General features: G+C 33.9%; 3 protein-coding genes across 3 annotated transcripts in view; 2 read left to right on the forward strand and 1 right to left on the reverse strand.

The window, feature by feature from the left end:
• LOC123677858 (pseudouridine-metabolizing bifunctional protein C1861.05) overlaps positions 1–23,819 on the forward strand; it is a 412,482-nt gene that overhangs the window by 279,849 nt on the left and 108,814 nt on the right. The window lies entirely within an intron of this gene.
• LOC123677861 (tetraspanin-9-like) overlaps positions 1–23,819 on the reverse strand; it is a 332,267-nt gene that overhangs the window by 226,510 nt on the left and 81,938 nt on the right. The gene's annotated exons all lie outside the window — the stretch shown is intronic.
• On the forward strand, positions 17,762–22,467 carry LOC123677855 (serine/threonine-protein phosphatase 6 regulatory ankyrin repeat subunit B-like). The gene has a single exon (XM_045614585.1). It carries the CDS (start codon positions 17,855–17,857, stop codon positions 21,554–21,556), a length of 3,702 nt encoding a protein of 1,233 aa, XP_045470541.1. The 5' UTR covers positions 17,762–17,854; the 3' UTR covers positions 21,557–22,467.

Below are 23,819 nucleotides of genomic sequence, written 5' to 3' on the forward strand. Positions count from 1 at the left end.
GTAAAATACTTTTTTTTCAAGAAATTAGACTTTATTCGGCAACATAGTCACCTTCAAAATTGATATACATATGTACTATTTTCTTGACAGGGTTGAAGGTCAGGTTGTTGGAACAAAAACCACTTCTCAGACCATTGCCGACATGTTTCGATTTTATTCAAAAATCTTCTTCAGGGCTCTATAATAAATTACAAGATTTTTTTTTTTAAAAACACTAATAAATAAATCATGTTGGAATATACAATGGGACATTACAATTGAATAAATAATTACATGAATATCTGAACAGTACAATGCAAAAAAGGAATTTTTTAAAAAACGAATAGTGAGAGAAACACTAAAAACAATCCAGCCCAGCATACAGGTACTTGATGATTTTACATTAAAAAGGGGAAACCAACTACTTACAGTCTATTTGCGGTTTTTTTGTCAGAATCATGAAATATATGAAATAAATATCACTTTTTGACACCATCAAATTACAATCTAAAACGAACGAAATGATAAAACGGGAACAGACCACTCTGATAATACATATGTTATAAGTAAATAATGAATAATGTTTATATCTACATACATGACATTGACATTCAATTTGAATAATTAGTTCAAGTTATTTTTCTTTTTATTTTGTTGATGAGATAGTAATAGGCCGTATTCAAACTTTCAATGTCTGTTCTCCTGTTAATGGATTTTTCATCTTGTTTAATTGAGATCATTTCATGTAGCAAGCGTTTCTTTAAAATTTTTTGGTGTCCTAATATTTTTATTGAATCTTTAGCGAGTCTTTCTCGAGCTAATATTTAGGTGCGCCCTCTCCCGGGGGCATTGTGTTTCGTCCCGAGATCGCTGGTGGACTCATCGGTTAGGCTATCCAGCGATCTCTGCCTAAGACACACCTTCCCACCCATCGGGTGAGAAGTGAATCGGTTGCTTTGCGTCGACCCCTATAAATACGCCGGGGCCGATGTTGTGTGGCGCATTACGACCATGGCGCCATCTCTGAGCAAACCGAGTCACTACACACCCCCTCACCAGTAACGAAGACCCTCCTGAGGAGGAGGTACGCAGGTGGTCCCAGGGGGGAGAGAGCGCTTGCGTGCTGTGATGACGAAAAAAACGAGGCTCGGCGTGCCATCGGCTCCAGTCTCCGATGGACACCCCAGCAGCCGTAACGTTGAGCGGGGCAGTGAGTCGCCTCTGCGCTCCAACGCCGCAGCCTTCCGTCATCACGTCGGGGTCACCAATTTAGCGAGTCTTTCTCGAGCTAATATTTAGGTGCGCCCTCTCCCGGGGGCATTGTGTTTCGTCCCGAGATCGCTGGTGGACTCATCGGTTAGGCTATCCAGCGATCTCTGCCTAAGACACACCTTCCCACCCATCGGGTGAGAAGTGAATCGGTTGCTTTGCGTCGACCCCTATAAATACGCCGGGGCCGATGTTGTGTGGCGCATTACGACCATGGCGCCATCTCTGAGCAAACCGAGTCACTACAAATCGATGTTAAAATCAAAAAATCGAATCACAGGAGGGCACCTTACCTTTTCTGGACGTTTTGCTGATAAGACGCAGTAATGAAATAAAATATAATTGGTATCGAAAACCTACTTTTTCCGGCAGAGTTTTAAATTTTAATTCAAAACACACTATCACACAGAAAATTAATATTGTCAACAATTTGAAAAATAGAGCTCTGAAACTGTCATCTCCAGAATTTCACCAAGATAACTTGAACCAAATAAAATCTATTTTACAGAAAAATGACTATCCCACCAAGATTATTGAAGAAATTATTTACAGGAGAAATCGGGAACGGATTCAAGACGAAATAATTGAAAACAAAAAATTTTACGCCTTGACTTACGTTGGGGGTTTATCTGAGCAGATCAAAAGAATTATTTCATCGCTTGGTGTCGACATAGCTTTTCGATCTGATAACACAAACAGAAAGCTTTTCTCAAGGTTAAAGATTACAACTCAAAAAGAATTGTTGAGTAATGTTATCTACAAGATTTGTTGCAAGGATTGTCAATCTACATATATAGGACAAACAGGTCGATATCTTAAAGACAGAATCTCTGAACATAAGAGAGATTCCCTCAACATACTCAACCCTCTAAAAAAGAAAAAGGAGAACAACACCGCTCTAGCTGAACATGTGTCAAATACACTCCATTCTTTTGATTTTAACATCGATTCAATAAAAATATTAGGACACCAAAAAATTTTAAAGAAACGCTTGCTACATGAAATGATCTCAATTAAACAAGATGAAAAATCCATTAACAGGAGAACAGACATTGAAAGTTTGAATACGGCCTATTACTATCTCATCAACAAAATAAAAAGAAAAATAACTTGAACTAATTATTCAAATTGAATGTCAATGTCATGTATGTAGATATAAACATTATTCATTATTTACTTATAACATATGTATTATCAGAGTGGTCTGTTCCCGTTTTATCATTTCGTTCGTTTTAGATTGTAATTTGATGGTGTCAAAAAGTGATATTTATTTCATATATTTCATGATTCTGACAAAAAAACCGCAAATAGACTGTAAGTAGTTGGTTTCCCCTTTTTAATGTAAAATCATCAAGTACCTGTATGCTGGGCTGGATTGTTTTTCGTGTTTCTCTCACTATTCGTTTTATAAAAAATTCCTTTTTTGCATTGTACTGTTCAGATATTCATGTAATTATTTATTCAATTGTAATGTCCCATTGTATATTCCAACATGATTTATTTATTAGTGTTTTTAAAAAAAAAAATCTTGTAATTTATTATAGAGCCCTGAAGAAGATTTTTGAATAAAATCGAAACATGTCGGCAATGGTCTGAGAAGTGGTTTTTGTTCCAACAACCTGACCTTCAACCCTGTCAAGAAAATAGTTCATCATTAAAAAAGGTCTCAAACCAATAACTCATACATATGTACTCCAACGCTTCTCTAACTTCCCCATGTCTTTCCTGTGAAAAGATTCGTCTTTGCTTTCAAAGTAGTCTTTCACCTTGGCAATTACTTCTTCATTAGTGCTAAATTTCATTCCCTGGAATATTCTTCGAGGTCTACTGAAAACTAGTATTCATTAGGGGGTCAGAGCTGTAAGATCGGCTGGCTAGTCAAGCAGTTAGACACTTAATTCATATGACCATGGTTTTCATCGATTTGTGACAAAGAGCATTGTTTTGGTGGAAAAGAATTTTTTTTTACATTTGAGGACGTTTTTCTCGAATTGCGGAACTCAATCGATCCGAAAACGTAATATAATATTCTATTTTGATAGTTTTACCCTTTTCAAGATGGTCAATGAATAGCATACCATGCACATCCCCGATAATCTTGCTAGCTAAAATTTGGGATCTTTATGGATTTGGTCTTTCATCAAGTGCTTTCCACTCAGCTGAGCTCTTATTGACTCAGTATTCATCCACTGCACATATTGACAGTGTTCACTGTTCAGAATCAATGATGCATTGTTGTTTTTCATTAATGTTGAGCAAGCTCGGCATCCATTTCGAGCAAAGCTATTTCAAAAACATATGTTCACGCAAAATTGCGAATACACTACCTTCTAATATTTTGAACTCTACTGCTATCTCACGCCACTTGTATTCACGATCACTCAAAACCATTTCAGAAACTATAATACAATGAATCTGTAATGATAAATAAATAAATAAACCAAAGAAGAAATCACTGAAAGTCAGACCTGAGCATGACATACCTATGAACACATGAATATAAGACGAGAACAACTGCAACAATGATAATATATATTGAAAATAATAATAACATAATCATTTAAACTAATGAAACCAACCAATGAAATATATAAATCACAGTAGAATAAAACAAGGTGAGGGGATCATTTAGACTAGGACAGATGGAGTAAATTATATAAGCAAATTCAGTCGGTCTTTTACTGAAGCGCCCTCAAAGAGCTCATCAAGCAAATAAAATAGGTGTAAGTATTACCAACCAGGACAGTGTATGCATCATATTCTCATTCATTCTACTATTCTGTGAACCATTTCTCTAGAGTTTTCAGAAATAAAACTTTTAAGTTGATTTTTGAAGTTTTTTAATGTATTTTCTGCTTTAATATAGTCTGGTAGTCTGTTATATAGTCTAGGGGCTTGATATGTGTAACATTTTTGGCCAGTCGCTCTCTTTGTCTTTTTCAGTACATATGTTTTATTTTTGTTTCTTGTGTTGTAATCATGATCGTAATTTTTAAGTTGATGTTTATTTTTATGTTGGTAGATGTTCGTGAAATAGTAGTACCTTTAGCTGCCGTATGTCCATTATAGAGCTTTCCTGAAAGATTGGATGGATAGGTAAAATTTTTTTCATACACGACATAATGATCTTTTCTTTGAACAACTTCAAGATTGGTCAAAGTAGTTTTACCAACATCACCCCATGATATTTCCTATACCATACATTAGATGTGGCTGGACTATTGAGATATAAACTGTGTGTAGCATTTCAGGATTGAGAATCTGTCGTATAGAACTTTGAATTTGAATAATAGAAATCTAACTTTCTTAATAACATGTTTGATGTGTTTATCCCATTTCATATTTGTATCAAAGACAACATCCAGGTATTTGAATTCTGTAACAGCACTTATATATCCGTGTTCTACTGTCAATATATGTGGGAAGGAATAATGTTTTTGTGGAGTTAATGGTTAATAATTTACTGTAAAAACATTTTTGATTTTGCCTTTTTTCAGTTTTCTTCTTCATAGAAGATGCAAGTATCATCAGCGTATGCTATGATTTCTCCGGTCTTAGGAACTGGGAAAAGATCATTCAAATAAATGTTGGGGTTTCCAGCACCCCTTGGGGTAAACCGAAGGTAATTTCCTATTGCTCGTTTCTGATGTTATTAATTTGCACTAACTGATATCTTCTTGTAAAATACGTTTTGAATAACTGTAGTGCAACGCCTCTGATACCCACATCTTCCGAAGATTTAAGTAATAGTGCATGGCTAACGATGTCGAACGCTTTTGAAAGATCAATGAACACACTCAAAGCCATCTTATCAGTATCCATTGCTTTATACATTTTGGATCTTAGGTGTAATATGGCATCCTGTGTCGATACACCACTTCGAAATCCATATTGTTTGTTGGATAAAATATTGAACTTTTCTGATGTTTTTCGAAACAACCAGAGTGTTCAGCATCGTCGGTGGTTCTTGGATCAAAATTTTCCTAGAGATTTCATCGAAATTTCTAACAGCAAACGAAACAGTGAACGCAAAGGAACAAAAATAAAAATAACCTTTATTTATTTCAAATTGATTTCACTCTCAGTTCCCTAATCCAGGACGTTTCTTATAATCCGGTAATAGGTATGAATTATTTCGATATTTCAGAGCTTTTCTGCAAATTCAAGAATATGTTTATCTAATTAATTTATAACGTTAAGACTAATTTCGAACATCAATAAAAAAGATGATATTCACTTATACTTGCAAGAAAATATTTCATCATATTTATTTTGAGAGATCATTCATCTGAACGTGATGTAGGTATATTTAAAACACATTCGAAGCGTTCACCATATGTTCATATGACGACCCCATATACCTTGAAAGCCAATTTTTTATGACTCAGCGGAAAACTGAATGGATTTGATGTGTTCGACAGAGCTCCAATTTATTAACTGAATAATAATTTCTCTCAATTTTATAGTCTGAAATCCAACCTAATAGCGTAGGCCGACGTAAAATTTGGAAATGGTCACTAAACTTCAATAAAAATGATCCTATATTCACCATATAAAATCGTTTATGGGACATTCGAGAATGACGTGTTCTTCCTGTTTGTTCGGAACATCTCTTGAGTTCATAGTACTTTTTTTTGAGCAATATAATCGATTATAAGCGGGGCGTTCGATATCTCAGAAATTATTCGACACATACTGCTGAACATTGTGTTATCAAAAAGGGGTTTTATTTTATCCCGTTATCTGTGCAACTGTCACTTTTGGAGCTGTCATATTTTGACATTTGACAAGTAAATACTCCGCCTTCATTAAAGATTGAACGATTAATGCTTCAACAACGCACAGAAATTGTTGAATTTCACTAAACGAAAATTTTGCAGTTACCATTTGCAAAACTGAAGCACTTTTGGGTCGTAGTGAAGCACCTTCTCGTCCTGCAATAGTGAAACTGTTGGAAAAATTTGAGCTGTTGGGATTGGTATGCTATATGAAGATAGAAACTGTGTGCGTCACTCAAGAACAACTAAGAACATTGCTGCTGTAATCCGTAGTGATGACAAAATCCAAGTTTGTGGATTCATCGTCGATCTTGGAAATCAGACATTCCACAAACGCCATTACTACGTATTTTGCATAAATATTTAGGTCTTAAGGCTTCTAATTTTCAATTAAAGCAAGAACTCAAGCTGGTCGATCACCAGCAACATCGTATCTTCGTTGATTGGGTCCTTGAAACGCATCAAAATGATCCGGATTGTAATCGTATTATCATCTTCAATGATGAGGTCCATTTTCACCTTGGAGATGATGTTAGTAAGCAGAATTGTCGTATTTGAGGCTCAGAAAATACCAAGAACGATTGTTGAGAAGCCCCTCCGTCCTAAACGTGTCTCGAGTTTTGGGCTGGTGGTGTGATTGGACCTTAATTATTCGAAAATGAGGCCGTTGCCTCATTGGTACAGTGAAGGACTATCTATGATTGATAATTTTTATGGCTGGAATTAGAAGATATTGATGTGGACGACGTTTATTTTCAACAACGACACAATCGCAATTTTTCGAAAAATGTTTCCTAGTCGAATTATTTTTCGGAGAGGTGTTCAAAATTGACCACCAAGATATTGTGATTTAAAATCTTCAGACATTTTTTGGGACCTCGTGAAATATTAGGTTCATGCCAATGATCCACAAACGATACTAGACCTTAAACCTTTTTCTTCACAATGAAATAAACATTCATTGATTTATCTTGAAATATACCTTATTTTTCAAGGTCGAAATGTAATCACTTATTGGAAAATTTTTAATGAACTTACAACATGGATTTTGTATTTTATGAAGTCTGTACTCCGTAACAGAATCCAAACAAGGGAAATAAAGTGTGATACCCTCATGCAAATACGACAACACCATGTCTCACATTGTTACCTGCAAGAATGAAGGTTTAAAATATGTCGACTTTGGTATATATGTTGAAGAACAAGATTTAATATCTTAACAAAGCTGAAAGTTTTTCTGTGCATCTCCCTTACACTGGTAAAGACGACCAGCGACCATAGAGTTTGGTTACTTCGGCAAGTAACAGGTTCGTTGAAGTATAGAGCTCAATTTTTTTATATTTTCTTCGGGAAAACTCAAGAAAACTCGTCATCCATTGCCGGGCACTTATGACAATTGCTAACCCCTGCCAGACACCCTAACTTTTATAAATACAATTATACTCTCGTTATAGAATAAAAGCTAAATTTTATGTACAGGGTGGCCACTTTTTCAATGGGATTGTATTGGTAACTTTTAAACCATAAGAGTTAGGAGGTCGGTCAAATGGAGAAAAAGTTGCATGCATAGAAGCATTATTATCAAGCATTTCAAAGAAATCGATATTATCAGGGCCGGTTATGGAGATATAATAAGAAAAGTAAATTATGTCATTTTGATTTTTCTTTTTTTTCCCACTTTATTTCAAAAATTATAAAAAAATGTTACAGGAATTTTTTATTCGACAGTAAATTATCCTCAATTTGACGTAATCAGATTTCGTATCCAACGTTTCATACTCTCTGGGCCACCCTCAACCTCATTTTTTTCAATACGGACATGCATATTTTATGACTTTTTTAGAAATAACTTTTAACGCTGAATTTAACGATATATCATACAATGTCATTCAAAGTTGATTTTCAGGTGATTTCGACCCTCATCCAAATTTAATGGTGTGTATGTAAGAAAAAACAAGTCTATTAACGATATCAATGTTCTGACCCAAATTCAGTCGAACCCAGAAAAAAAAATCGAGAACTGTGGCCAGTGAATGGAATTTTTCAAAAACTGCTTTTAATCAAATAGTCAAGAGACGCGAATACAATGATTTTAAATTTGAATACCAAGCCTTGCAAAAATTATATCCTAATGCTCTCAAAATAAAGTTCGATTCTGTAATTTGTTTCAACAGAACAAATGACAAATACAACAATAGTGATACCTCGCGAGAAAATTGAGAATGTTTTGGAAGGTATTCAATGAGACCAAACAAGCAAATGTAGAAGAAGTAAGAAGTATGGGTTCAAGAACCGTAAAGTGCATTTTACAAAATGGTGGACATTTCGAACACTTACTTCATTAACTTTCATTTACTTTCGAATAATCATTTATATTTTTCTTTCATTAAATGATACTTTCGTTTAATTATTATGAATTGAAATATTTAAATGATTATTATAAAAGAAGAACCAAGAAACCAGTATACTGGTTTCTTGCTTTGATTCTAATATGTTCCATACAGTTCAAGATGGGTAAGTTGATTATCTTATCGAAATTTATTGCATATTGCATGTTGTTAATTAAACTAAATGAAGGTAATACAGATCCGACCCAAAGAAAATTGGATAAGGGTAAAAATCACCTGAAAATCTACTTTGAATGACATTGTATGATATATTGATTTCAGCGTTAAAAGTTATTTCGAAAAATGTCATAAAATATGCAGGTCCGTATTGAAAAAAATGAGGTTGAGGGTGGCCCAGAGAGTACGAAACGTTGGATACGAAATCTGATTACGTCAAATTGAGGATAATTTACTGTCAAATAAAAAATTCTTGTAAAATTTTTTGATGATATTTGAAATGAAGTGGGAAAAAAAGAAAAATCAAAATGACATAATTTACTTTTCTTATGATATCTCGAAAACCGGCCCTGATAATTTCGATTTGTTTGAACTGCTTGATAATGCTTCTATGCATGCAACTTTTTGTCCATTTGACCGACCTTCTAACTCTTATGGTTTAAAAGTTACCAATACAATCCCATTAAAAAAGTGGCCACCCTGTATGTTACTTGGGGACATGTAATACGAAATAAAAATTTTGTTTTAATATTATGAAACACAAAAAATTAAGAATTTCCACACGTAAAGAAATATTTAATCATGTAAATTAAGTAAAGTTTAGCAGTGTCTGGCAGGGGTTAGCAACCGTCATAAGTGTCAGACAATGTATGACAAGTTTTCTTAAGTTATCCCGAAAATTGAGGTTTATATTTTAACGCATTTAAGCTACTATTTCATACACCTTTACTACCCATAACCTGCCAAAGTAACCACAACCCAAACTCTAAAGTCGCTAGTCGTCTTTACTTGTCTAGGGCACAGAAAAACTTTCAGCTTTTATGAAATGACGAAGGACTGGCTGTCGTGGGCTCTTTCTTTAGTAGGTATATTATACCTGATTATCAGAGTTTTTGAAGAAATCATTGTGAATAAACGGAAAATATTGAATAATATAGTATGACCAAGTATGGAATGGAATTTGACATGATTACTCAATTTCGATTTCTTGTTTCAGGCAAGGCCATCACTGGCGGGCCGCCACTGGCTTATATCCATCCATAAAATGAATTCGCTTCCCAACTTCGTGGCAACAATGTTGCTCACTACCTTCTCTCGACCGTCATACATATCGTTTTCAGGAAACGGAAACTTTCCAAACTATTTGCAATGTTTGATAGCTCGTCAAATGTTGTCCTTCTCGTTACCGAATTTGTTTTATGCACAGACACAAGAACGGGACTGTTTTCGTCCTGGGAATGACGCAGAGGCTGAAACTAGTTCTCGGAACTTTTCACCGAACGCTGATTGCGTTTGACACGCTGAAATCTGAATGACGCTGTTATTCCGTTCGAATCGTCAGGAATTAAAGCAAAACATGGATGTAGCGATGAGAATCCACGGATTTTTCATCCTTCCCACTATAGGAATTATTAATTTTTAACTTGATTAAAAAAATCCGGGGGTGCTATGAAGCCGGGTCAGAAAATTTCTTAAGTCGTTCAGTATATTCAGTATACAGGGAGATTCAGCGCGATGGTCTATTAGGCGTTTATGGAAAACTAATCATAATACTGTGCTAAAATTTGCATGTAGGAATTTGAGACGATGATCTTTCCCCCTAAAATATTTTCATATCTCTACAGGCTACTACTTTCTCCACAAATTCCATCTTTAAAATCTTAAATCGATTGTGGAGCATTGAAGTAAACCTTATCTTTTAAATGGCCTTAAAAAAAGTGTAATGATGTTAAATCACAAGATCTCGCTAGCCAATGGACCAGTTTAGTGATGTTTATAATACTATATTTTTTTTTTAATTTTTTTTTTTATTTTTTTTTTTTTTTTAACGACTTTATTCTTCAATTAGATACAACAAGGCGACATTTAGCTTGAAGCTACTCTTACATGTAACCTCATCATACCATAACATCCATGACCTAGCCGGGATTCGAACCCGGTACCTTCAGCATCACAGCCGTCTCCCAAACCACTGTGCTACCGAAGGTAGACAGTGATATTTGACACGATAGAATTAAAATATAAAGCAAAACTGATAAATCAGTGAAAAAATTTTGAAAATTCATCAATAAATGACTGAGAAATAGATTATTTAAATTTACGTATTTTAGCGCGGAACGTCTTTGGTCTCCGACTCGTCTGTGACGTCATGCCACTTGCCTGTGATCGCTACACCATAAATTACGTTTAAATACTTAGCCGCGCCAAGGCTCTCGCGCCGTTTGTAGTTGTACAGTGTAGTTTTAACTCGAGTTTTGTTTTTATGTCACCATAATGGAGGAAGGCTTCGTGAAAGGACAAAGTTATTTTTACTCAATAACTTATTTCAAACCAACTTACACCTTAGTATTTTTATTATCAGAAATAGACAGCTAGTACTGATAGGTACTTACATCAACATGATCTTCACACACATATGAAGTAGTTTTAGGTGCAATTAAGTCACGCCTCATTAATTTGCACCACTTCTTCCTTCGATTCATGTCATTTGGTACATGAAAAAACAATTTATTGGGGTTTTTAATTGTCGTGCTTGCACACATAGACACAATATAATATTTGTAGGATTTTTTTTTATTTTAGCCATCGTGTAACGAACAAAACACAACACGAATAGCACAAGTGATTGTACACCAATGAATTCGTAAGCACTCTGCGAATACCAGTCGCCTCGTGTAAGTGGCGTGACGTCACTCACTAGACGCTACGTACTATGAAATTATTCTTCCAAGCGCAACTTCAAAGTCCCATAACTTTTTCATTTCTAGAGATATTTCGATGATTCTTCCACACTTTTGTTTCATTTTACTTAAATTTTTAGAATAAATCCTTAACAAAAAATGAAAACTAGTCCATTGTGATTACCATTCAGGAAAATAACACGGCCTGCAATCATTTTTTCAAAATTGCTTTTATTGCGTTGACCATGTGGTACGTAGCGCCGTCTCGTTGTAAATAAACGTCGTCCACATCGATATCTTTCAATTCCGGCAATAAAAAAATCTTTAGTTATTGCTCGGTATAATAATTCATTCACCGTAACAGTTGCACCAGCTTTATTTTCCAATAAGTAAGATCCAATCACACCATCAGCCCAAAAACCACACGAAACAGAGTGTGAAGAGGCTTCTCAACAACTTTTCATCGATTTTTCGAACCCCAAATACGACAATTCTGCTTATTAACATAAACCCTGAGATGAAAATGGGCCCCATCACTGAACGTGATTCTTCGATGGAAATTAGAATCATTTTGATGCTTTTCAAGGACTCAACCAGCAAAAATACGATTATTCTGGTGATCAACCAGCTTGAGTTCTTGTTTTAACTGAACTTTTAAGGCCTCAAGAGCCGATTTTTATCCAAAATACGGTGTAATGTCGTTTGTGGAATGTCTTATTACCAAGATCGACGAGGAATCGACAAACCTGGGTTTTCGCCAACACTATATACGGGCTACAGCAGCTGTATTCTCATTTCTTCTTAGGGATCGCACTCGGTTTCGATTCTTCGCATCACTAACTTGTCCCGAAAGCTCAAATTGTTCTCCCAGTTTCACGATTGTCGACCGAGAAGTTGCTTCACAACGACCCAAAAGTACTTTAATTATTCACCATTTTTGTATGGTGAATTTTAACAATTTCAATGCATTGTTGAAGCGTCTATCTTTCCTTTTTGGGAAATTACATTATTTTTCACCTCAGAGTAATAAACATAGATAGAGGAAGCATATGTCATTTTCAGTTAGCCAATTTTGTCCCCAACATAAACTACCAAATTTGACAACGGATGCCACTAGGAGAGCAATAGTTGCCAAACCTTGGATTCCAGCAGCTAAATACAGAAAATAATAAAAATTCTGCTTATTATCAATTCGACAATTAGGAAAAATATCGGGTTCCAAATATTCAAATTTGCATACTTAATTGAGAATCACTCAAATAAATATATTTCATTCATATATATTCATAATGATATAATAAAACTGTGAATTTGAAAATATATCACAATCTGACAACGTGATCTAACCATGTTGGGGACATGTGGAAATTTCGTATACTATCCATGTTTATTACTCTACGAATCCAACAAACAACTTGTGTTTTTCACTAAATGAAGATTTATTATTATTGAGAGGAAAATTAAAATCAAAGCTGTTTGACTTCGAATGAGATATAGTCTAAATCAATCAATCAATCCGACAACGTGATCTAACCATGTTGGGGATATGTAAAAAATGCATATACTCCCTCCATATATGTTCATTACTCTATGGTTTTTACTTATCGAGTATCAAAAGATGACAAATTCAAAAGTGACAGCTGCCCAGATATCGGGATATTCAGATTTAAACTTCTATTGTAAAACCCTTAAGATTCAGATAAATATTAACGAGCCTCCACTGGTATCCGCCCCTATCTATTTCTCTTATCCATTTTCCCTTCCGAGAGAGAATACAACAATTTTCTACACAGGAAATAGGAAGTTGTCACCGTGTTATTCCATTATATCTCTATCGGGATGCGTAACAGACCTCGGCCCATGCAACTATGGCCCAGTGAAGATTCGAGGATCATTGCGAGTCGTGAAAAACCCTCGGAATTGGATAAAGTAGAACCCATTTCAAAAGGATTCGGGACCGTTCGCAAATCAAGGAAAGGATGACCATAAGGATAGGCAGTCGCGCACAGACTAATCCTGACGTATCCGCAGGAACGTTTGAACAGCATTCTTGATACATTTCCTTTCGTGAGAATAATAGAATTGGGAATTTTCCATTTTGACGGTGAGGCGGGACATGAGGTAGGGGATATTTTGAAGGGCTGAGTCTTGTGCTAGGCCCTTCGATGTTGGGAGGATAAGAGCCACAAGAATTCCAGGAAAATGTTGGCACAAGTTCAGAAGTTTTCAGCGTAATATTCATTCAATAATTGGCTACAGAATTCCAGGAAAAGGAGATTTGAAGCTGATATGTAAAGTAGCTCATTTCATCATGTATGTGTGGATCAGCTTGATTTCAATGAATATCCCGTGGGTGTTCCGCAGGGATCTATTCTGGAGTCCTTATTATTAATTATATTTTTGAATGATCTATCCAAATATATAAATAAGTATGACCTGTCACTTTATATTTCCATTAGGATTTTGCTCTTTGGGTATGATACCTCATTTCTCATCATAGCACCGAATCTGGCGGAACTCAAGATGAGGTTCGAGTTGTTAGTGCAAATATTTTCTGATTGGTGCTACTGGTACTTTCTATTATTGAATGTTAACAGAATTGATCTAATTTACTTTCAAACTCATAATTCAGGACGACGACTGATTTTATATAACCCTTCTGAGGACTTACAATAATCTGTTTTTTTGAGGTATATAACAGGTAGTTCTCATTATGCAATAAAAGCTTTGAAAAATATATTGCCTTTGAACTCGTGATTATTGATTCAATGTTGAAATTTTCCGAATAGCATAACAGACATGAAGATACTCTTTGTTTTCCAAAGCATACAACTTAACATACAGCGGAGCCAAACTTTTCAATCATCTGCTTGATAGGCTGAAGGTTTTGAAACACAAAAGTTTCTGAAAACATGTAAAATCAGTCCTAGTAATAGTTAAAACTAGTTTTAACAGAAATAAGTATTTAAGTTCAGTTATTGTTTGATTTAATCTTCGGTTTGGGTATAATTTTTTCCTATCCTTATAGTTACTTATTGATGTATCCTATAGAAATTCAATTTTTCAAAAAACTGTTATTATTGCAAAAGGGACAGTTTTTTCAATAAGACTACAGTTCCCAAAATGCAAGTTCGTGAAATGAAAAGAAGTTTTAAGTTTGAAATTCAGTAAGTTTGTTGAGCTATAAGACATTGATGAGAAAAAAATTGTATAAAAAAAATACGAAAATTTCGAAATGTACGTCTCACTCTATTAATTTTGTTATTCAATTCATTAATTGTTCACTCAATTTGTTCAGTTTTGGATGATTCATTATTTTTCTTGTGGCTGGTTTCATTATTTTGTCAATTTGGAATTGTATTTATAGACAAAATATTATTTATCAAAAAAATGAAAGAGATATCGAATAATTCGGATATTTATATTAAATGACCTTCATCAAGTAGACTCATATAACCTCTTCAATTTATAATGTGATATATATTTTGATGTAATAATTACATTATGCCCAAAGGCCATAAAGTATTTAAAATATTCCCAAGGGCATAATGTACTCATTGGTAACTTAGCAATTAAATCAAAATAACAAACTGATATGACATAAATGAAATTATGTTGAGACATATGTGAAAACAAACTGAAAATTGGTTCATTGAAATAATAAACAACCATATGTAGAATGTTGGTATATTCAGTATTTATCGAAATGAGTGAACATATGGAATACAATTTGTATATTACGAAAAAACTGTCTGTAATTTCCACAAATTTTTTCCGAATTGCATTGAAAACATTGCCAATAAATTCTTAGAAATTTATATTTTATAAACATGAATTGAACGATTGATGCGATATGAATCCCAGAGGGGTCATGTTGAATTCGAAAGAGTATTCTGCGAAATTTCAATTGTTAAATAAATCCAGGAATCGTGACAATTCAATCTAATTGGCAAATTCAGAAACGTGTTAAAGCTTGAAAATTAATGCTTCCAAAAATATGAGCTATAGCTCTTCATATTAGCAATGCCATCTAGAAAAATTTTGTAAAAATTATTATTGCCACTTGAAAAATAGCGAGAGTATTAAAAAAAAATAAGTATGAGATATGATTTATCACTTAGTTTCGATACTCCTAAAATGCATAAAAATTAGAATGATTTTAATACTCAAATAGGGGTCAACAATAAATATTATTATTATTGAAAAAATATATATATTCTTAGGTACTAAATTTATACCTAGTCGGATCTGTTGTTGAAAATATATTTTTTTTTTTTTTTTGCTGGATATCAACGAAGATCTAGTCCAATCATCGGTGGCTAGGTTTTTTGAGTGGAATATTCGAATAAGTATTAACTGAATAATCATTGAATATTTACTCAATATTCATTGAATAAACAGTTATAATATCATAAGAGCATAGAAAATATTCGATTATACACCGAGTCACGAGAGCGCAACTCGAGTGGTGTTTCGCGAGATACGTCAAGTGAAGAGGCTCGTATAATCAAAATATAAATAAAATTTTTAATTTCTTATTTATTAATAGAATTATAATCGTAGCACTGCCTTTTGAAAAATTCAATGACATTTCACTGAGCTTGACTTTTCTTTATTTTTTTGGCGAACGTCCAATTACGTTACTGTGGAAATGATATTAAGGGTATATTCATCAAAACGCGCAGATTTAATTGGTTCATTTAAACATGAGTTTAATCACTAGATTGACTGAATATTTATCGATTAATCACTGAATATTTATCGATTAATCACTGAATATTCATTGAAAAATCACTGAATATTCATTGAATAATCACTGAATAATCATTGAATATTCATTGAATAATCACTGGATAATCAATGAATATTCAACGAATAGTTGAATATTCATGACTACTCATGAATAACCAAGCATGAATATTTGTTTGAATGAATTATTCGAATAATCGAATAAATTTAAGAATGAAAATTCGAATACAAAAAAGCGAAAAAGTCCCAGCCCTACTTCACACATCATGATATCAATTCCTATCTATAGCTATCCGAAACCACAGAGATTCCGAATTTTTCACCTAGAAGTCTTTTTCTGCACTTATGTAAAGACGCTCGGTTTGAACAATTTTTCCTTCTACATTTCACAAAAAAAAATCATTGAAAACTTTATCTGCTCTTCGTTCTTTCAATATCAAATGAGAAGAGAATTCTTTCTTCGATTCTGTCTTTATTTAAGTCATATCTTGTAGAACAAAATTGTGCAGAATGCCCAGTTGCACACATATTTCATGTTTATATTTTATTATCCTCGCAACTCTCTTGTCACGGATTTATCTTATATCTGTGAAATTTGTGATACCTACTGAAAACAGTTCTACTAACCAACATAATAATTATGGAATTATGCCATTAATTTCAACAAAAATTCATTTAATTCAGAAAATAACATATAATACTCATATAGAAGGCTTATTCTAACACATTAGAAAACTCGCCACTTCGTAGCTCGTTTGTGAATTCTGAACTCCTGGAAGAATATCAATGCCAAGATATGTGAAAAATTCGGTTGAAAATAAAATTTGATTTCCCCATAATTCTTGTCGAATTCTACTGATTTTCAAAATAACAATCCTACAAAATAAAGTAAGACTTATCCGTATTCTGAAAAGACGAAACTCTGTTCTGAATTCAAAGAAGTTTTATGATATTTTTTCAATGAATATTGTACAATTTCTGAAATTGTCTCCACTAAAGTATTGTTCCTTTGAAAATGAAGATATAGTCGTCAAAGATTTTGTTTATTTAAAATTTAAAATTATCAGCTTTGAAAAAATAATTTTTCAAAATGTAGTGAGAATCTTTTGTTACTTCAATACAAATAATTTCGGATGAGAATGTAAAAAAAAATTTATGATACGAAACATGAAATTAATCCAATTAAATTCAAATACATATACATCAAAACTACCCAAAGGTAAATATTTCGCAAAATAAATACCTCTGTAATTTTTATGTTTATTTTGAATAAACAATAATATTATTATATTATTAATTTGATACATCAATAATACCTCACACCTCAAAATTTTTAGATCGAACGTAAACAATTATAATTCACATTCAGGTCGAACATGATTGTCATATAATTCCAATGTACCTGTAATCCATTTAAATTTATCAATCGGTTGAAAAAACCAACATATGGTTTTCATTCGTTTTGAATTTAATCTTCTCAGTTGATAAACACGTATATTTCATATCGAAGCATAAGAAACAGGGATGGCAAACTCATTGAAATTGCGGTATATTCATTTCGATGAACGATTTAAAAATATTTTTCACCGTTATCATAAATTACATCAATCCGGACATTCATAAAATGAATCAGGAAGTATATTGTTAATATTTGACAATTGGAAACGTGTTTTACATATCTAAAAAAACATTGTATTTGTTTCTTTATGTTCTTTATACATCGATGCACACTTGGTCATCCCTAATCAGATGTTTCAACTATTCCGACTGCAAATCGAGTGACATGAATTGTTTATAGACTGTATATTAAGTGTTTTTTGTTGTGACTTGTGTAATGATGAATTATAATAACTGGGAAGGATTTCCTCTGAACTCTCTTATAACAGAGATGAAGGACAAAGATGCAATAGCACAAGTTATTATTGAATACTTCAGAAATAACAATTCCGATATCAACACCAAATTTAGTGGTTATAATTGTTTACACTATGCTGTATCTACCTCTAATAGATCACTGCTTCAACTACTACGTTTCTATTTCATAGGAAAAATAGATATCAATGCGACCACAGATGAAGATAAGGAAACGGCCCTACATCTGGCAATTCAACGAAGGGACTTACACATTTTACAAATTCTTTTGCAAACAAGTATCGACCCTAATATTCACCGGAAAGTCGATGGACGAACAGCTCTACATTTAGCTGTTTTCGAAGAAGACAATGAAATATTCACTTACCTACTAGAGAATTCCATAACAATAGAAATAAACGCTAGAGATAATGATGATGCAACTGCTTTGCATTATGCCGTCCAAAATGATAACTGGTATAGGGTCTATCAATTACTAGAACACCGTTCTGATTTAAATGCTGCGAGAAAAGATGGAAAGATTCCCCTTCATATCTCTACTAAAAATGAATCCACTACAATATTGCGTAAACTGGTGTATATGGGTACACAAACCCAGTTGAATAAGGTCGACAATGACCTAATGACGCCTTTATATTTAGCTGTTATTGCTGACAATATGGCTGCTGTTGAGATTTTGTTGGAGGAAGGCGCAGATCCTGACTGGAAACCCCGCAACAAAGAAAGCATCATCGCTTTTGCCTTCAGTCAAGCAAACCCTAGAATCTTCGAAGCACTCCTGAAAAAATCCAGAAGGATCGAATCTAAAGAAATTAGTACAAATCTCTTCAAAAGAGCAATCGATGACAATGACGAAGAAAAAGTGGAAATCCTGTTGGCCAATGGAGTGAATCCCGACACAAAATGGAGATTTCATTTTATTTATAAACAGGAAAAGGCTTTCAGACCGCTTATAGAAGTTGTGAAGAAGAAAAAGCCAGGTATGGTCAAGATCCTATTGAAATATGGGGCTTGTGTGAATATCAAAGATGATTATGGTAATATTCCACTACATTTGGCTTGTGAACTGAAACAAATTGAAATAGCAAAGATATTATTACAATCGAAATACGTAGATGTGAATATACAAAACAAGTATCAACAAACACCACTGCACATATCTTGTCAGAATGATAAGGACGCAGCAATGGTGGAGATTTTGCTAGATGCCGGTGCTGATCCAAATATTACATATTCAACTTTATGTCATTTTCTCTGTAGTGTGGATACAGATAATATGGACCCAATCGATCGTTCCCAATGTGGATTGCCAGTTTCAGAGTCAAGCAAGAAATATGGGATAACTCCTCTTCATATTGCAATTTGGAATAAAGTTGAATCAATGGCGCTCGCGCTGCTAAAAAGAGGGGCCGATCCAAATATTCTTGGAGACGACTTCACACCCCTTGAACTAGCTATAATGAACGAAAGTACTAATCTAGTGAAACTCTTATTACAATATAAATACCAACCTACTGAAGCTATAAATATTACTTATGAGGGAGTTATTCAGTCAATTTTCGAATATTCGGTTAGACCAAAAACCATTGAAATTCTAATTCTTTTTTTAGAAGCAACTTTGGAATATCCAATGTCACCAGAAAGACGACAAAATTTTCTTCAAGCATGTCTCAAAAAAACTGTGAGGCTAAGCGACCTAGAGACGTTGAAGGTTCTATTGAAATATGGAGCGAATCCTGAGCCCAAAAACAGTCATAATAATCATCACAACATTCTGAATGAGACAAATAATTTTGAAATAATGAAACTGCTGATTGAATATGGTGCTGATGTTAATGGAGGATCCTACTACAAACCCCTGCGTGGAGCTATTTTGAATGGAAACGTTGAAAATGTTACCTTACTGCTCGAACATGGTGCTGATCCAAATGTTGCAATACAATCGTCGAAACATACTCCCTTGCATCTAACTATTCAAGAAGATTACTATGTTATTCTGTCTAATGATGACCCAAGTGCCACCGTGTTGGATGAAAATCAAGATATGCTCGATATTCTTGAAAAACTATTGGAAGATAAAAGGATCAACGTGAATGCCAAAATGCATAAGTGTACAACACCGTTTGATATGGCTGTGGCTAAATGCAAGCCAAAAGCTGCTGAATTGCTTCTGAGACACAACGCACATCCTCTATTAGGTATGAAAAGAAACGGAAGAGGACTGATCCATTTTGCCATTTATCACAAAAATAATTATATACTGAAGGAACTTCTGGAGCACGGCTTAGTTTCACAAATAAATTCGCCCTATAAATTGCATTCACCTCCCCTACTTTACGCAATAGAAAACGGTGATTTGGAGTCATTTAAATTGCTGCTACAGTACGGAGCTGACGTCAATCAGCGAAATGATATTCACAATACAGTGCTTAAAGCTGCTATACGAAATAAAAACAAAGAATATTTGAAGCTTGTGCTTGAGGTTCCAGGTTTGGACGTAAATGAGCCTCATTATTCACGAGTGGAGTTAGAGGCCATACGGGCCGGTTCACCTCCTCTACATCTTGCGGTTAAGTATAAAGATAAAACGCTTGTTTCGAAGTTGCTCGAACTTGGTGCTGATCCCAACACCAGATCAATTGATGGGAGCACAATTCTTCATATAGCTGTGATGAATAATTTCTTAGAGAACATCTTAGAGATCCTGTTTGAATCATGCAATCTAGATGTGGATGTCCAAAATAATGCAGGGCTTACTCCTCTACATTTGTGTTGCCAAAAAAATGAAAATTCTATCGAACAGAAGTCAATGTTATCTTGTCTGCTGAAGTTAGGAGCTGATCTATCAGTTCGATGCAAATTTGGAAACTCCGCTATCCATTATCTTGCAATATCCGATGCACTAGATATTCTTTGCCAGATAAAGTGTTTAGATGCTGCATTATTACCTGGCTACAACCTATCTGGCGAGACTCCACTGCATTGTGCATGCAAGGAACTCAACCACAAATCTGTGAAAATTCTTTTGGACGCAGGCGCATTGTCGAACCTCAATGATTGGGGCATTCAACATCCATTCGAATATTACATAACTGCTTTTTTAGAACTTGAGGATCTTGGATTATCTGAAAACATTGTCGGATTTTCTGTTGAGAAAGTCTTGAAGAAAGTAATGGAACTATTAGTTGAGATGCAAGAAACTATGGCAGTCTTATGTTTACTGAAATTCAATGAGGAGATGAATTTTTTCAGTGTGAAATTTCTGAGCTGCCTCATGAATTACGCAATACAAAGCGAATGCGTCGAGATGGTTAGAGGATTCTTGAAATCTGGTGCAAATGTCAACTTCATCAGGGAATGGTGGTTCAACAACGAAGAACATATGAATCTCTATCTAGCTCTTAAAAACCGAGAAATGCTACAGCTACTGCTGACTGATGAAAAGTGTGATGTCAACTTGAAAGGTAAAGATGGGAAAACTGCCCTACACTACGCCGTGGAAATGGGCCTTTATTCTGCAGTGCGCATGTTGTTGGAGAAGGGAGCGGATCCTAATTGTTTAGACTGCAATGAACAACCTCCCTCTTTCTATTGTTCTGACGATAAGATTAAGGAACTATTAGTGTTGTATAGTATGACAGGTTTGACTATAATAAATATTTGATTTCCTTCTATAATATGATTGGACAGAAAAAAAAAACAAAATATACGAGAGCTTGACATGAAGAAATCCAAATAATAATTTCACGAAATTTATATTGAATTAGAAAATTGTCTATCAAGATATCGTACTCTATACGATATAATCAATGAGGATAATATATGAGAGATAATTACAATGATAAAAGTTACAGTACGCGACTAGCCTTCATCCGTTGAATACAAAAAAAGGACAAAGATTAACACAATGAAGCTTAAGACGCCGATAGTGAAGCCTATTGGAGGAACTAATTTGACCTGGGATCAGACAGAACTCATATAGTGCCGTATTTGGAATTTGGATACCACGAAAATGAGAAACTCCATCAATCGGTCTACATTATCTAATGGAGAAAATAAATCGACGTTCCTACTACCATTTGGCAGAGATGTTCAATAAAATTTTGTAGTTTTGAATTGTTGGACTTGTATTCATTGTTAACATTGAACTAGGCATATGAATTATCTCGAATTATCTCTTCTGAAAATAATGACTTGAAATTATTATTATACTTTATCCTGATTATTTTTTATATTACTGTTTTTGTGATTTCAATGTTTGAATGTTTTCATTTTTAACATTAAACTAGGCATATGAATTATCTATACTGAAAATAGTGACTTGAAATTATTACTTTATACTTTATCCTGATTATTTTTTATATTACTGTTTTTCTGATTTCAATGTTTGAATGTTTTCATTGTTAACATTAAACTAGGCATATGAATTATCTCTTCTGGAAAAAGTGACTTGAAAGTATTACTTTATACTTTATCCTGATTATTTTTTATATTACTTTTTTTCTGATTTCAATGTTGAAATGTTTTCATGTGAACTCCTATTGTTTTCTTTACAATATTAAATGTCACATAGTTGTTCAGTCTTTCATTTCTATAACAGCTATTCTTGAACAAGCCAATAATTAAATTTTTTTCAATCTATTCATAGTTGCTTTTTTACACCAGGATAAAATGAAAGATGTTACCAACTAAGAGCGATAAAATTTAGGGAGTGAATTTTTATCGAAAATCAAAGAGGGTTTATCGAATAAATAAAGCTCCTAGGCCTCTTCTTGGAAAAGTTACAATATTGAAAACAAAATGAATACGAGGTTTCGCCCCCTTAAAACTTTCACACTTTGTAAAACCAAACATATCATTCACAAGATATTCATTATCAGCTTATAGCTTTGAAATGTGATTATTGAAGAATGAGTATAAAATTTAAGTATTCATGGTAATTGAAATTTTAATAAACAAATTTCGGTTTATCAAATTCGTGGGAAAAATTTCTACCCAATAGGTTTCAATAAAATTTTAACATGAAATGATTGTCTCCTTTTTGTTATGTGGAGATCCCAAAATATCGAAAGAAGGTAAAATATTAGAAACCGTAAGATTTTCATTGGAAATTATTTTCAATTTTTTTTATTTTCTGTCTCAATATATCATAGTCTTAGCGTCGAAACTTCTGATGAATTAAGAATATTTTTACAGTATTCACATTTCAGAGGAGATATATAGAGAAGATTATTTGAGTTGTTGAAAATAATCGATATCTGATTATAATAAGTTTATCATATGATTTTTGTTCATACTACTTAGTTTATGTATTCTGATATACCAATATAGATAGGGTTTTTGAAAAAAAGGTTTCATTTCAATAAAAAAAATAGTATTTCATGAGAAATAAATAAATGTTTATTTCAATGTGAACTGGAAAGTATGCCATTAACGATAGAAAACGATATCAACCATATCCTTTTCATAAAATTGGCAACAAGAATTGGCAGGATCATTGGGAGTGACGCAACAAGCCATTTCAAAGCGACTGAAAGTCATGGAAATGATTCAGAAACAAGGAAATTGGGTGCCGTGCGAGTTGAAGCCAAGAGAGATGTTGAACGGGGTTTGTTTGCTTGTGAACAGCTGCTTGCAAGGCAAAGACGGAAGGGATTTCTGCATGGCATTGTTACTGGAGACGAAAAATAGGTTTATTACGTTCACGGTTTCAAGATTATGCTCAGTATTTGATGGGACCAGTTCGGCGTAGTGTATTATGAGTTGTTGAAACCGACTGAAACAATCACAGGCGATCGTTATCGAACGGAATTAATGCGTTTGAGCCGAGCATTGAAAGATAAACGGCCGCAATACAACGAGTGATATGAAAAAGTTATTTTACAGCATGATAATGCTCGACCCCATGAAAGGGGTCTAGACATACT

The sequence above is a fragment of the Harmonia axyridis genome, chromosome 4 (genome assembly GCF_914767665.1).
Source record: "Harmonia axyridis chromosome 4, icHarAxyr1.1, whole genome shotgun sequence".
In the NCBI taxonomy this organism is placed as follows: Eukaryota; Metazoa; Arthropoda; class Insecta; order Coleoptera; family Coccinellidae; genus Harmonia; species Harmonia axyridis.